Consider the following 15,092-nt stretch of genomic DNA (forward strand, 5'->3'; position numbering starts at 1 on the left):
GAGTGATTTTTGTTTAAAACTGATGTATTCGTTGAGAGGGTATGAGTTGAGTTTGAGTTTATTTTATTTCACCACGGGTCACTCACTTCAGCCAATGGCTGTTCTTCTGTGAGTCCGCGAAGTAAAAAATATACAATTACAAAATACAACATTTTATACATAGTATAGGAAACGTTAAAAAAGAACAACAAAAATCAAAAACAAACAGACACACAAAAACAAATGATACAAAATCATGCATATTACATAAAGAAAATGGGAATTAAGATACTGAAAAAAAAAATGATTGATGCACAATAGGGAGCTTTAGATTTTAGACGCGCGGACGTTTAAAGGAAAAAAAAACATGTTCTGAGCGTGCGCAGTAGCGCGCGTAAAGTCAATCTATTTTTAGCTTGCGTCGCCTGAGTTTTTCACTACGCGTACTGGGCTATTTTCACGTCCGCACAGTTTGCGACGTAGAGAGCTTCTTCATGCACTGATCATATGGGGGCGCGATTTTATTTTTTATACGTTGCGTCCCAGCGTAATCTAAAGCTACTTTTCCACACGATGCAGGGAGAGGAGAACGTCCAGTGCAAGCGTCAGCTCAAACGTCCGCGCGTCAAAATCTAAAGCTCCGTGATGTTACAGTTCAATGCAAACAATTACTACGTATACAATTTATCCACCTTATTCTTAAATATAATAATAATAATAATAAGGGACATTTATATTGCGCAGCTACTATAATAATATACTCTACTGCGCATTACAAAATGACATGCATACAAGAAATTCAAACAGAAAATACATTACTTCAAGAGATGACTTTTTAATATAGAAAGAGATACACTTTGCTTCACATCATCTGATGAATTATGCCATAGTTTAGCGCCTCGATATGTTACACTACGTTTCTTGAAATTACTTCTTGGGTGTGGAACATCTAGTTTCATTATTCCTTTTCTCAGTATATAAGTAGTCTGCTTAAATGGAAATAAATTACATAATTGTTACAACGGGTTACAAATAAACTGAATTAATAACAGCGGGTTGAATTGACTTATGTGTTAGCTTATCCACTGCAGGTCTCCAACCGCCCAAGGTGCATCTTCTCCGCGCACATCCATGGCCATGGATGACGCGCTGTGCGCTGCCTGGCAACGCAGTATGATGCGCGTTGCCAGGATGAGGGATCTATCCACTACAATATAATTTGTGGCATGGTATGGTAGGTGTTCAACCCACCGACCGGGTCCATAACGACCGACCACGCATTATAATGGCATTGCGCGTACAGACAGAAAATGTACGCATGGGACTACGCGCAACGGTGTTCGATTCTTCACTGGGCTACGCTACCGAGTAAAATGTGGCGAAAACAACTAAGTATTCCCTCTAAATTACCGAAATTTAGCAAAATCGAATAAGGTTTATCGTGTAACTACATATAACTAGGCCTACCTTTGCTGACTCGTTGTTAGATGTAGAGTATCCTTCCGTAATAAATTTGACGATTTTGACCGCAAAATTGTCACCGCCGCTTGTACGATCGTGCACACACGTTACACATACACATGACAAACATTTTGTCGCCCGCTACGACCGTACGAGTTGATGCAGAAACGAGAAATGAATGTGAAAAAACAAACCGACTCATCTAATTTATTTCAATTACGATGAAAAGTTTCCTAATAAAAATCAAGTCAAATTCATCAAACAGTCCTTCAAAAGTAATATCGAAGGATTCAAAATATATTCAAATATTATTGGGGAAAAAATGACGGCTAGAAAAAAAACAGCGGCCTGTCGAAAAAACGCATTTAAGTGCCCTTTATGCGTATTGTCAGGGTGGTCGGTAGAAATGAGCAGGGCAACTGAGTGCGGAAAAAATGACACCCCACGCGTTCGAAGCCGCCATCTAACAGCGCGTACCTCAGATCGCATTTTCAGTGCGCGCTTGAGAATCCGCAGTATTTTCTCCACACGTGAGTAAAATTTCAGGCAAATTGTGAGATTTTTCACGTTTCTATTGATAGAAAAACGTTAGGTGTCCGGTATTATGAACACCCAACCATACTATTTACAATTCTATACATTACATACAATAACTGTTTATCACTTCTTTCAGTAAATGTATCAATCTTTAACTTTAAATTTTGTCTGTATCAAATCAAATAATGCTTCACTTGAAAATCTCCCATTTTACATTCATAGAAACTCTTAGTGCCCTATTTAATAATTTCTGAATTTTATCAATGCGTATTTTCCCCGCGTTTCCCCAAATTATAATACAGTAATCAATTCTACTTTGAATAATGATTTTATGAAAAATCAATGCCATTTGCTCTGTTATACAGGGTCGAATTCTTTTTAACAAGTATAAAAGAGTTTGTAATTTTCTATGCAATGAATCGATTTGATTTGTCCACTCTAGATATTGATCAATTTGCACACCCAGATACTTACAATTTGAAACACGAATTATAGGGTAGCATAAATACAGTATAGATAATCCCTTTTACTAGGAACTTTAGATATGATAACGGTACATTGTTTTGTTTTGTTTTTCTTTTTAGCAGTGTTTACCAGAATATTGTTAATCAGGCAAAAACAATAAACAAACAAAAAAAAAAAAAAACACACACAGACACGGAAACAATTGTCACATAATAAACTAGTCCATGGGCCAAGACCCGAAAAATGGGTTATTGGTACCACCTGAGGTGGCAAGTTCTATATGTTGTGCATTTTGAAATGGCATATATCTATCTAGGATTATATTTTGCTATGATAGCATTTCGAGAGTAGTAGCTTAGTCATAGATTTCAGCCATTAACCCGACCAAAACCAAATATTTTTGACGCTCTTTCACCAAAGACAGGTCGAGTGTGACCTTTGATAATTTCAAGGTTTTTAAACCAATTCCTCTGAAATTTGGCACACTATATTCAGCATATGATGCTCTAAAAAAGGACACCATCAAAATTTCACCGGTTATATTAAAACAGAAGCACAGTGAAAAGTAACAACTCACCTTGATCTCCGGGACGACTTCCATTCGTACTTCCAGCTGGTGATGGAGTTGCGTGGCATCAGATCTCTCTTTCTTTCTTCTCACCCCCTTCTTTTGTCTCTTTGACCTTTTCATTGTCCTGTCAATGTGTTCTTAATTTCTGCTACAATACTGCGTCTTTACATTATGTGACTATTGTTTCCGTGTCTGTGTGTGTGTATGTGTGTGTGTGTGTGTGTGTTTTGCCTGATTAACAACAATATTCTGGTAAACACTGCTCAAAAGAAAAACAAACAAAACAATGTACCGTTATCATATCTAAAGTTCCTAATAAAAGGGATTATCTATACTGTTTTTATTTTTTTTTTTTTGTATTTCTGGATTTTATTGATCAGATCGAAGAACATCGTGCTTTTTCACAGGGTATATGACAAATACATTTTTGAAATCACAAAGCAAAAGTTTGATGGCATTCAATGATAGTAAAACTACCAGGCGTCTGATCCTTTTTTGGACTATAGTCTCTAATACACGTTAACACCAATAGTTCTAGAATCGTATACACAGAAAACGAGGGGAAAAAAATAGGCTTCAATGGAAACACCAAATATTACCAAAGACCAGACAAAACAAAACCAAAGGCGTAAGAACACACACTACAATCTTAAAAAAAAAAACAAAACAAAACAAAACAAAAAACAAAACAAAGGTACTATTCACCTAGCTCATTTATGCACTCTCCGTAACTTCCTTTGTACGATAACATTATTATACACCCAGCCCTGGGCTGAAGATGCGAAGTCTCCTGTCCTTTCTCCCGGCATGGGGGGGGGGGGGGGGGTATTCGACGCAGCAAATCTTTGAGGTGATAATGCAGGACAGAACAATTGTTTCATGAACATAAAATACCGTGAATGCCATGACAAGAGAGAGAGATAGATAGAGAGAGAGAGAGAGAGAGGGAGTGAATTAGAAAAAGTACTGTTTTTATACTACCCTCTCAACAAATACATCAGTTTTAAACAAAAATCACTCTGTTCATTTAGCGCATTAGCGTTTTCACCGTAGCGTTTTCACCGGAAAATGATGAATAATTGAAAAATACGGCAAAATCCACGAGGAACTGCTTTTTCTTTTTTGTTTTTAGATAAAGGGATATACACTGTATCATAAGTTTGGGATATTCTCTTCGCCGTCTTGAATAAAAACTAAGGGCTGTGGACATCATAACCTTTGGATATTCCCTTCGCTGCCTTGAATAAAGACTAAGCTCACCGCGTTTACCACAGAACACCTGTGGACATACAGAAGACAGTGCTCTCTTTGTATACCGGTTAGTCTCGATTCAGAAGTATAGGAATATAACAACGAGACCAAATTGGTTAAAAATTCATCCATTATGACTAAGCTACTCATTTAGAAATGCTATCATAGCTTGATAAGCATATCTATGCCCGACAAACAAAATGACACCCAAAAGATTTTGCCACCTCAGGTGGTACCAATATCTGGCCTGGTCCATGGACAAAGACCCCGTTTACAGTGCGGGATTGGGCCGAGCCGCGGCCGAGCCCGGCCTCAATTGCGGGGCCGAGCCCCGCAATTCTGTCCGTTTACACTGCTGGGCTCGGCACTGGCTTTTCATTCAAACCTTTCAAAATTTTGTCGTAGTGGCGCTTTGCTTGTAAACAAACGCAATTTGGTACAGTCTGGTTTTCAGACTCTTTGCCACGTGGATTCCGTGGCGACGAACTCGCAGTTCGGGCAAAGGCTTTTGCCGAAGGAAAAATCCTGTGCAGGACAAAACCACCTTAAACTATACTTGTTTTCGACGTTGAGGGGGTTAATCTGAATAGCGAAATAGTACGGGCAAAGGGTCTGGAAGCCAGACTAAAATTGGCCGCGCATTTGGCCCAGTTTGCGTTGACACTGAGACCCCGTTTACAGTGCGAGGCTCGGCCGCGGTTCGGCCGCTGCCGAGCCCGCCTTCAATTTAGTGTAAACGAGCAAAAGGCCAAATGCGGGACCAAAATTTGCTTCGCATTTGGCCACGCTCTGGAGGTGGTCTCGGCCTTTTCTCAGCGTAAACGCAAATTGGGCCAAATGCGCGGCCAATTTTAGTGTGGCTTCCAAACCCTCTGCCCGTACTATTTCGTTTTTCAGGATATCAACCCCCTCAACGTCGAAAATTAGTATAGTTTAAGATGGTTTTGTCCTGCAAAGGATTTTTCCTTCGGCAAAGGCCTTTGCCCGAATAATGGGCATTCAGTTGGCAAAGGGTCTGAAAACCAGACTGTACCAAATTGCGTTTGTTTACAAGCAGAGCGCCACTACGACAAAATATTGAAAGCTTTGAATTAAAAGCGCGGCCGAGTCCGGCAGTGTAAACGGACAAAATTGCGGGGCTCGGCCCCGCAATTGAGGCTGGGCTCGGCCGCGGCTCGGCCCAGCCCCGCACTGTAAACGGGGACTGAGAAAAGGCCGGGCTCCAGAGCGTGGCGAAATGCGCGGCCAATTTTGGCCCCGCATTTGGTCTTTTGGGCGTTTACACTGAAATGAAGGAGGGCTCGGCCGCGGCCGAGCCGCGGCCCAGCCCCGCACTGTAAACGGGGTCAAAAGCTACCCTGACACTTGCACGAATTTTGGCTTGCGCCCTGCACCGCATTATGGCGTGCCAGTACGTGGGATTTTGTGGTGCGCAGGCCGAGTTTAGTCATTTCGAATTTACGAATAGTTCAAGAAATGAGTATTCTCAATGAAACTCAGTGATACGTCATGTTTACGACACATTTACGCATTATTTAAGTATTCGTATTCGTTGCCAGGACACCATTTGCAGCATATTTGTCCTTTCATTTTCTAGATCATAAAACTTGCTTCCATTTCCAAGTACATGATTGTATCTAATGATAATAAGAAATTCGACAACATCAAAGAAACATTAAGAAAATGTTTATAATGTAGTGACTATAGGGCTCATTGTTTTTGAGCAACTCCAAATCTTAAAAGGAGAAGGACGCCTGAGAAATGAAGGTGGGTAAAGTTGCAATGATGTTTGCGGGGATGTTTGTTATTCCGAAGATAAGCAAGTCTAAAAATGAAATACGTGCGTTATTCCGAAGATTCGGTAATCCTAATATGAAATAGCATAAAATTGCATCAATTGTCCTGAGTTTTCCTCATTCTAAAGTCTCGTTAATCCGACAATGAAAACGGTTCGTTAACCGAAGGTCATTTAATAATCTGTTAACAATTACTGTTTCTGTTGAGTAGTTATATTCCAGTGGGAAGGGGCTGATCCATCATGACTATATAGGGGAACATGCAGGATCCTTTCAAAAGTAACGATCAATAGGCCCTACATAAATGTGTAATTTTTGGAGGGAAGTCTGCCTTTGAGTTTATTGTTGTTTCGTACAAAAACAATAGTGTGAATCATCCCGATGATAATGTAAGAGAGGAGAAGATGTTATTTTTGTTCATTAGAATTCAGTTATTACAAATTAACATCCCAGGTCGCAAAACAAAATGTGTTTGTATGTTTGTATATATATACATATATGTGTGTGTGCATGTTTTCATTCACTTTTCAAATGCTTAATATCATACTTTATCTAAAAATCTAATGATATCACCGTACTTTGTCACTAATAGAAGTTTTTTTTTTTCACCATAAGAATTGTCAAATGTATGTCATTATCCAGTTTTCAGAATGAACGAACCCTGCATCATTAGGATAAACAAACATTCCGAATATCTACAAAACTACGGTATAACAAAGTGTAATCCTATATTGTTAAGCCCAAACTTGAGTTCACAATCTGGCCTTAGTTTATACATCCTAATCAATTCTTTGCCCTCTTTTTTAACACAATGTGTTTGGAAAAATTCAACAAACAACATTATCGTGTATCCCGAAATGTCCTTCTTTGACCCACCAACTGTCTTCCTTCCCTTGTCTTTGGCCTTTGAACAACTGGTCTTGGACTGCAGAGGTTCTGTCAGAGGATGAGCTGGTTGTTGCCATGATACGAACAGATTGTTATTAATCTGTATTGTGACGACTGCTCTTTATCACTTAAAGGAAAACAGAGTTATAAAAAAAAAAAATTATAAATTCTGAAAGTTTCGGTGCCGCCATCTTTGGACGAGGAGACTATCACAGTTCATATCACATGCATCAATACGGATAACAATATAGAAAACAGGAAGAAAATTCCACATATTTCACTTTTTAGCATTATGAAGAGCATTCTGGCTTACTTCTTTTCAAAAAGTAGAGGAAATAATGTTACCCTTAACCAATGTCAGTAGCTGGTCGATTAAACGTGTACTTTCCAAGAAAAATTAAACCTTTTTCATTAACCCACTGTATAATAGCCTCCTTGTCCAGCAATTACTGCATCGAAATTAAAAAAAAAAATCATGACTTTTGAATTGACAGCCGATTTCCTCAAACTTTGGCTGATATGATCTGTTGATACTGCTACTTTCACTCAATCCAAATTCACATTTGGGTTTTGGTTTCCTTTAACGCGCTTATCATGCGTAGACTATGCGATTGGCATGCGAAAACTATGCGGGAGTATGCGCATTTTACGCGCAAAGAACACGCAAGTTAGTCGTGAACTACTTGCGAATTGGTCGTGATTTATTCGTGACCTGCGTGTCACTAGGTTGATGGGCACGCATTAGTAAGCACTGGTTCGGCTAGTTTGGGCATAGGTTGTGCGTAGTTCAAGAAGGGTTCGCGAAACTTGACTAAACATTTTGTCGTGCCAAAATTTTGAACAGTTCGTAAAATTTTCACGCATTGACGGCATTGGCCAGCATTCTCCCGCAGGTTGCCACGAGTGTTTCTCGCATTGGCACGAAATGATACGTGACAATGCTGAAACCATGCGCAAACCCAAATTCGTGCAAGTGTCAGGGTAGCTTAAGTAGGCGTTTTCACATCAGCCCGATAAAATTCCAAGCTCGAGATATTTCTCGAGATCGCAAATTAGCGCGCTATTTCATTCCATATTCACATCAGCCCGAACATAATCAATTAATTATCCTGCTATTTCGGAAATTTCCCGAGTTGGACTCGAGAAATTTTCTCGATCAATTAGCGCGCTAATTTGTATTCACATTATCAAATAGCGCGCTATTTCGTGATCGGGTTAATTTCCCAAGTCAGAAAATAGCGCGCTATTTCGAAATATCGGGCTGATGTGAAAACGCCTAGTGAATATGAAAACCAACCGGTATCTCAGTACAAATTACCTTTTTCTGCTCATGTGCAGACTGGAGTCCCGAACTTGCTTATTTATTCTGCTATTTGCACAAAAAAGGTGGGGTGTTTTTTTTTTCTCAATGTACACGTACAGGGAGACGTTTCACGTGAAGGCAAAGGTGGACCCGAGTAACATAGCCTACACCTCGAGCTTCCTGAGCAGTCACACCGACCTGACGTATTTCAACGACACATACGATGTGAGTGTCAGCGACTGCATTTTTATTTATAAGAAGAAATGAGAGTATGGTGAGGCAAACTCTACCCCCCCCCCCTTTTCTCTCTCTCTCTCTCTCTCTCTCTCTCTCTCTCTTTATACAAGAAGGGAAATAAAAGAGTAATAAAGGAACAGGGAGGGGGGGGGCTTATGAGATATCAGTCGGAGCGTGATTCTGTTTTGTTTGTGGAATGTCCATGATAGTAGATACTTGATTCGTATCACCACGGACCTACTACACACATGGATTATGAGCGAATGCCTTTCTTTCATCCCATCATCACTGCAGCCACCTAAATATCTGCATCTTGACGAGTACATTCAGATGTTTGGAAAATTTTGATTACCGTAGGCTATATCATACATATTATCATATAATTATTATTACATTAGTTAGATTGGTAATCGTACATTGTCACTGACATAAAAAAAAAAGATGTTTCCCTCATTTTGTTTTGTTTTGTTTGTTTGTGGTTTGTTTGCTTGTTAGTGTGTTTGGGGTTTTTTTTTTTTTTTTTTTGGTTTTTTTTTTTTTTTTTTTGTTTTGTTTTTGTTTTTGTTTTTTGTTTTTTTTTTGGGGGGGGGGGGGGGCTGCAGTGCCTTTTCACATTCCACCGCAATTGAATATATATTCATGATGGGGAGCAGCAAACCTCAAAACTTGACAAATTTTTGGCCACAGAATTGGTAATTACTGAAGTGGACACATAATGGACACGGTAACGTCGCGTAATGTTAACAAATACATGGTCATGTCGTCTATCGCTACTGTCCATATTCATACTCTGAAACAATGTTCGAAAAATGGGACAAATTAAATTACAAATCACAATTAGCCTGACAATATATTTGCTTTCGTATATTTCACCTTGTTTTGTTTTGTTTTTTGTTTTTTGTTTGTTTTCGTCCATGCTGGTGTCGGCGGTTATGATGGGATAAAAGCATCAAAATACAGATCACTAAGATGATGTCATCCCCTCTAGTTTCTAAGATGTTGCTTGCCCATGGCTGTGTCTAAGCTTTTGCGGATTTTAACCACGACATTCGCTGACATTAGCAACGTCTTGTCTCCGCAGATCCAGATGTTACATTGCATTGCCCAGGCGGACGGTGAAGGAGGTGAGAACATGCTCGTCGACGGGTTCAAGATTGCCAACGACCTCCGGCAGAGCGCTCCCAAACTGTTCGACATCCTCACGACAGAAGTGCTAGAGTACCACGATGTTGGGCGCGACGCTGTGGGCGACTTTTTCCAACATTCACGAGTCCGAACCATAAGGTATAGGCCTACATATCTTAAAAGTTGTCGTTGTTGCCGTTGTTGGTATTGTCGTTGTTTTGTTGTTTTTGTTGTTTCATTTGTTGTTGACTTTTAAAGGACAATTTCGTGAATATTACCATTACTCTAAACATCGCACATTACGCGCTTGCCATGGTTGCCAAGTCATATACGATATTATTGTTATTTGTTCTTAAAAGACAGTACAACGTGGTAAACGATTATAAATGTTTTGAAGTCCTAACTATTGGCAATGAATAAAAAGGGAGACAAAACGGGGAGGTTAAATGATTAAGAATCAACAAATAGATTTCCGTTTTAATATTTGTTTTCTTGGGTACATGGATTAATTAAGATCTTTGATACTCTGGAAGGACTTTACAAAATGATTTGTACCAATAACTTTTTGTGTTTATGTTGGAAAAAAGCCCAAGGCAACATCAATAGCGCAATGTAACAAAAAAAGTAGAAGAATACACCAGTTATAAAATGATTCAATGACACTTGCAGTTATATTTAACCTTTTCTATGCCAACGATTCAAATGTGCACAAATCTCACAAATAAATCTGTGGACAGGTATAAATGTGGCACACAGAGGATATATTCTTGTCAACGTTGATAAAGATGATAGAAACAAGATGACCCTCGATCCTCCAGATAATCTGTAATGACCTCTTTTTTACGATTTGGACAAAGACTAAATGACAAGGGCGTTGTCGACAAGATCATATTCAGTGACCACGGGCGGAGTGCAATGCTCCGCATGGACGTGGACAACGTCGTCGCGACGTACGAGGCTCTGGCTTGCTTTGCGGACCTTTTGTATGACCCCGTCAATGTCTTCCGGTATAGGATGAGAGGTGGTAAGTGTCCTTGTGCCACGCGCATTCCAGGTAATTTACTCACGCATTGGTGTCCTCGGGTCTGTTACACTTGGTCATAAAATCAATCCTAAATTCAATTGCGATTGATCTTCCGGACAGTTTTGAGATCAATCAATCCTTATGTATTCGTAATTGTTTCAATAAGCCAGATGGGAACAATATCCTGCGCCCACCTTGCCGCGTTCTGGAATACATCTTGAACGTCGATAAATCCATCACAGCTAGATTTGATCTGAATCTGTCCTAACTTTAGGCTCATTTTTTTTTCCCCGCTGGATGTAAGTCTTGATGTTAGTGAAATAGCTCCCAGGAGCATCAGAGTGGTCTCTGTGCTTCTCACTGATGTATGGTCAAAGGAAACATAATGATACAGCAGAAGAGACCTTATCATACTCCTCATGCTGTGGAAAGACGGTGTAGATGACATTAAGAGAGCCGTGATAAAGAAATTTATTGAAATGGTACAATTACAATATGATGATGATGATAATGGTTAGAAATATATGCGACGCGGTCGTTCAAAGACGACGACTGCTTTGGCCGTTCTCCTCTCTCCCTGCGTCATGTTACAAAGTAGCTTTATTACGCTAGGATGCAGCCTATAAAAATTAGTAAAATGGCGCCCCCATATAAGATCAGTGCATCAATTACTGGTAGCTCTCTGCGGACGGGTGTGAATTCGAGCGGACGCAAAACGGCCCAGAAACAGTGCCCAGAACCGACCGTGCGCGTGCAAACTCAGACGATTTGAGAGGTCGATTTTTATGCAAATTTGCGCATGCGCAGAACACTTTTTTTTCTGATCGTAAACGTCCACGAAAATCTAAAGCTCCCTTATTATAATCTACTCAATATACTTATATATAGATGATGACTGGCGGGGGAGGGAACATACCGAATGTTCTACCCGAAGGGTTTGAAAGGAGGTTATACAATACATGTAGGGGCCTAAGTCCCGAGACGAAGTCGAGGGACTTATAGCCTCCCGAAATAGCATTTCAAACCCTGAAGGTAGAACGTTTGGTTTAACTTTGGTACATGTTCCCGACAACAAAAGTCACCATCTGTTATATTATATGGGTTAGTCAAATGTATAGGCAAGTTTATCCTATCGATTGCGTGAAAAAATGATCGTATCAATCGTTTTGTATCGTTTGTCATTTGTTTGATACGTGAAAATGTTTTACCATGGGAGAACATTACAAAAATGTTCTGCCCATGGGCAAACATAACCAATGTGCCTCCATCGCGTGACTGTGTTTAGCCAAATACTAACCGGTATTTGACTAATCCATTTAATATAATCATCTGTCTATCTGTATACCCATCTGCCTTTTAAGTGCACCTCTCTCCTGGTCTCTCGTATTGCACTCTCTCTTGACCCCCTACAGGTGACATTGTCGTACGGGACAACCATCGGGTGTTGCATGGTCGGGAGGCTTTCACCTTGAAACCCGGCTCTTCTCGCCACTTGGAGGGAGGTTTTTTAGACTGGGATGCCGTCTTGTCAAAGATAAGAGTCCTAGGACAAAGCGTCGAGTAAAATACGTGGTTTATGGCACCTTTTTCTTTGAGATGGGAAAAGTGTGGTGTACCTGTATATAGTTGGTGGCCCGGATACAACAGGCTTCCTCCGGGGGGTGGACTCGTTTTATAGCGAGCTTATGAACGCAAGAAGTGTGTGTGTGTGTGTGTGTGTGTGTGTGTGTGTGTGTGTGTGTGTACGTGTGTTTGTATGTGTGTGTGTGCGTGTGTGTGAGTGTGTGTGTGGTGTTGGTCCGTGAGAGGACCATTACAGCTTGAATGAGACATATTGTAGATGAATGGAAGCGGGTCATATCATATACTCGGCGATGCGAAATGATGAATAAATATTTCCATCTATTTGCACGTATTATAAACTGATGTAAATTCTGATTCATCCAGGTAGCATTCACTTGAAGAAAGAAGAATTTAATCTGGACTCACTGTTTAATTCAGAGAAAGGTTTCACGTCCGATCTTAGACTCTCCATCGGCTCGGTCGTCTGGTGTGATGGCGGAAAGCCCACCGTCTGCGCCGATGGGTAGCGTTCTCGGAATTTAACAGCGAGTCCAGATACAGTGCTTTAAGTTTTGTTTCTTTACTAATTACAAATACGTGTGACTACATTATTAACTTTTGGAAATGAAATAAACGAAATTATATAAAATGAAAATGATCTAAATAAAATCAAAGAAATTATTCGCATTACTGACACCTTTGTTACAATACCATGAACCAATATTTGTTTAATACCTTGGCACAAATAAAAATCCTTGTTTTTATTTTATTTCTTTAGTTTTTGTGGGTATGTGAGTATATTGGGCAGGGTATAGCCTCCCTCTTCCTGTCGGGTCGCATTATTTCCTCGATTGAGGAAACAATGCTCTGTGGTAGGTATATCATGGACGAGAAGTAATGTCCTTGCCGTCCCTGAAACTTCACAAGCCTAGGCCCAAATCATGTGATATTGGCACCGTTTTCTGCGGACTCAGCATTATTTGGTTGGTAGCATGGTTAGTTTTCCTTTTGGTATGGTCTTCACATCAATGTTACTGTAATGTGGTTATCATTATGCATTTACTCACACGCTGTTTATCATTACGTACACATTATTTCATCTTCACATTGCTTGGTCGTGAATGTACTCGCTCATATTTAAGTTCACGTAACATACGTGTTTTAACGAGGTCATGTATCTACAATTTATCAGGCTGCATGCGAGTTAAGTTTTGTTTAGGGATGTATGCTGAACGAATTCGGTTGATGGTTTGTTTGTTTGTTTGTTTTTTGTTTTCACATTCAGATTCAGATTCAGATTCAGATTCATTTATTGTCCATATAGGAAATTCTTCTTGTTGGCATATGGGCATACATATAGGAATATCTGCATACATACATACATACGTACATTCATGTACATGTACACATATAAATAAATACAATTTTCAATATATACACAAACATACAAGCATAATTTATACTCACAATACAGTAAACACATACATCATTACAAATTCATAATTCATCACAATTCATTATTGTTACCGATCAACAACAAAACAAGAGCTTAAAAAACGTGAAGCCCGTCCTTTCCGAGGGAGTGCATATTTTACGTAACCTTTGAACACCCACACATACACACACTCGCACGTACTCCAAAGGATGACACTTCGCGTCGCGCCATTTATGACACATGTACATCACATACAGGTGAAGGCAAACAAACGCATGCGCGCACTCACGAACACAATGTACACACACACACACACACACACACCGTTTGATCAGTCACACCATAACTACTGCAATTATACACATAAGACTGTCAGGAGAGTTTACGTATCCTACATCATGCTCTGACGTCATGCACCATTGAGCATAACGCACCAAAACGTTTTGTCTTTTGCTTTTGCTTTTTGATCGGACCTGAAATGAAGTGATTTGGTAAGTCAAGTGAGGAGCGAAAATTGTTTTAGACAAGATATTCCACTTTTAAAAAACTTAATGCAGAAAAAAAAAATGAATGGATGGAGAAGTATCCTCATCAAAAATGTGTTGAATTGGGATATTGTGTCTGTGTTAAAGATAGCTTGAAAATGCAAGACGTTTTAGTCGGTATGTTTGTTTGTTTGTTTGTTTGTTTGTTTGTTTGTTTGTTTGTTTGTTTCAAGCTTTACATTGCGAAAGAAATAACAACATTCAAACACCAGTCTGGTGCCGTGTGATTTTGTCTCTCGTTTTTATGCAATACATGTGGTACTGTTCTGTCCTGGAAAAAATGGGCTGTAAAGATGTGATTACAAAAACATGAAAGGGTAATTCCACGCTATGACAATGAGCTCACATTGGTTTCTTTAACATTGTATTTCTTGATGGTTCTGAATGGTTTGGGCAGTTACTTTGAACAATACTGTATTCTCGCCTGTAAATCCGTCCCTATATGTCGAACTCGTATACCTTATAGGCCTAGGTGAAATATTCCCATATTTTCCTGATTTTGCAGCAGTGTATATTGTCGGGGGATGGGGGCTGTTATGTGCCCTAGGGGGGTGGGTTGGTTTAGATACCCGAGAGTACTCAAATGAGCGTACCAGTTGACCTGCAGTAATATGCACGTTTATTACCGAAGTAATAAAACAAACAAGAAACCCTGCAAAGAACAAGCAGAGAAAAAACCAACATCATAACACACTTCGTATATGCCATGATAACATCAGCAATGCGTTAGCTTGTTACACTTGGTTCTAACACAATCACAAAAACTCTCAGTTGTTTATCTCAGTCCACGAGAGTTACTGTAAGACTGTAATTAAAACTGTAACTCAATATGCATAGCTCTTCCTCACTATCAGTGATCTATAATAATTCCCATCATGGTTTACAATACCACTGAATCGTACACCATAACTG

General features: G+C 39.7%; 1 protein-coding gene across 1 annotated transcript in view; it reads left to right on the top strand.

Annotated features, from left to right (window-relative positions):
- Positions 1-15,092, top strand: part of LOC139729900 (probable gamma-butyrobetaine dioxygenase) — a 69,127-nt gene that overhangs the window by 14,536 nt on the left and 39,499 nt on the right. Inside the window, exons 3-6 of the mRNA XM_071640821.1 lie at positions 8,371-8,476; positions 9,570-9,772; positions 10,471-10,637; positions 12,050-12,197. Coding sequence (XP_071496922.1) covers positions 8,371-8,476; positions 9,570-9,772; positions 10,471-10,637; positions 12,050-12,197 — 624 coding nt within the window. The remainder of the gene's footprint in view (positions 1-8,370; positions 8,477-9,569; positions 9,773-10,470; positions 10,638-12,049; positions 12,198-15,092) is intronic.

This window comes from Diadema antillarum, unplaced genomic scaffold (assembly GCF_040938485.1).
Source record: "Diadema antillarum isolate AM-2024a unplaced genomic scaffold, OU_Dant_1.0 seq00000269_RagTag, whole genome shotgun sequence".
Classification (NCBI taxonomy): domain Eukaryota; kingdom Metazoa; phylum Echinodermata; class Echinoidea; order Diadematoida; family Diadematidae; genus Diadema; species Diadema antillarum.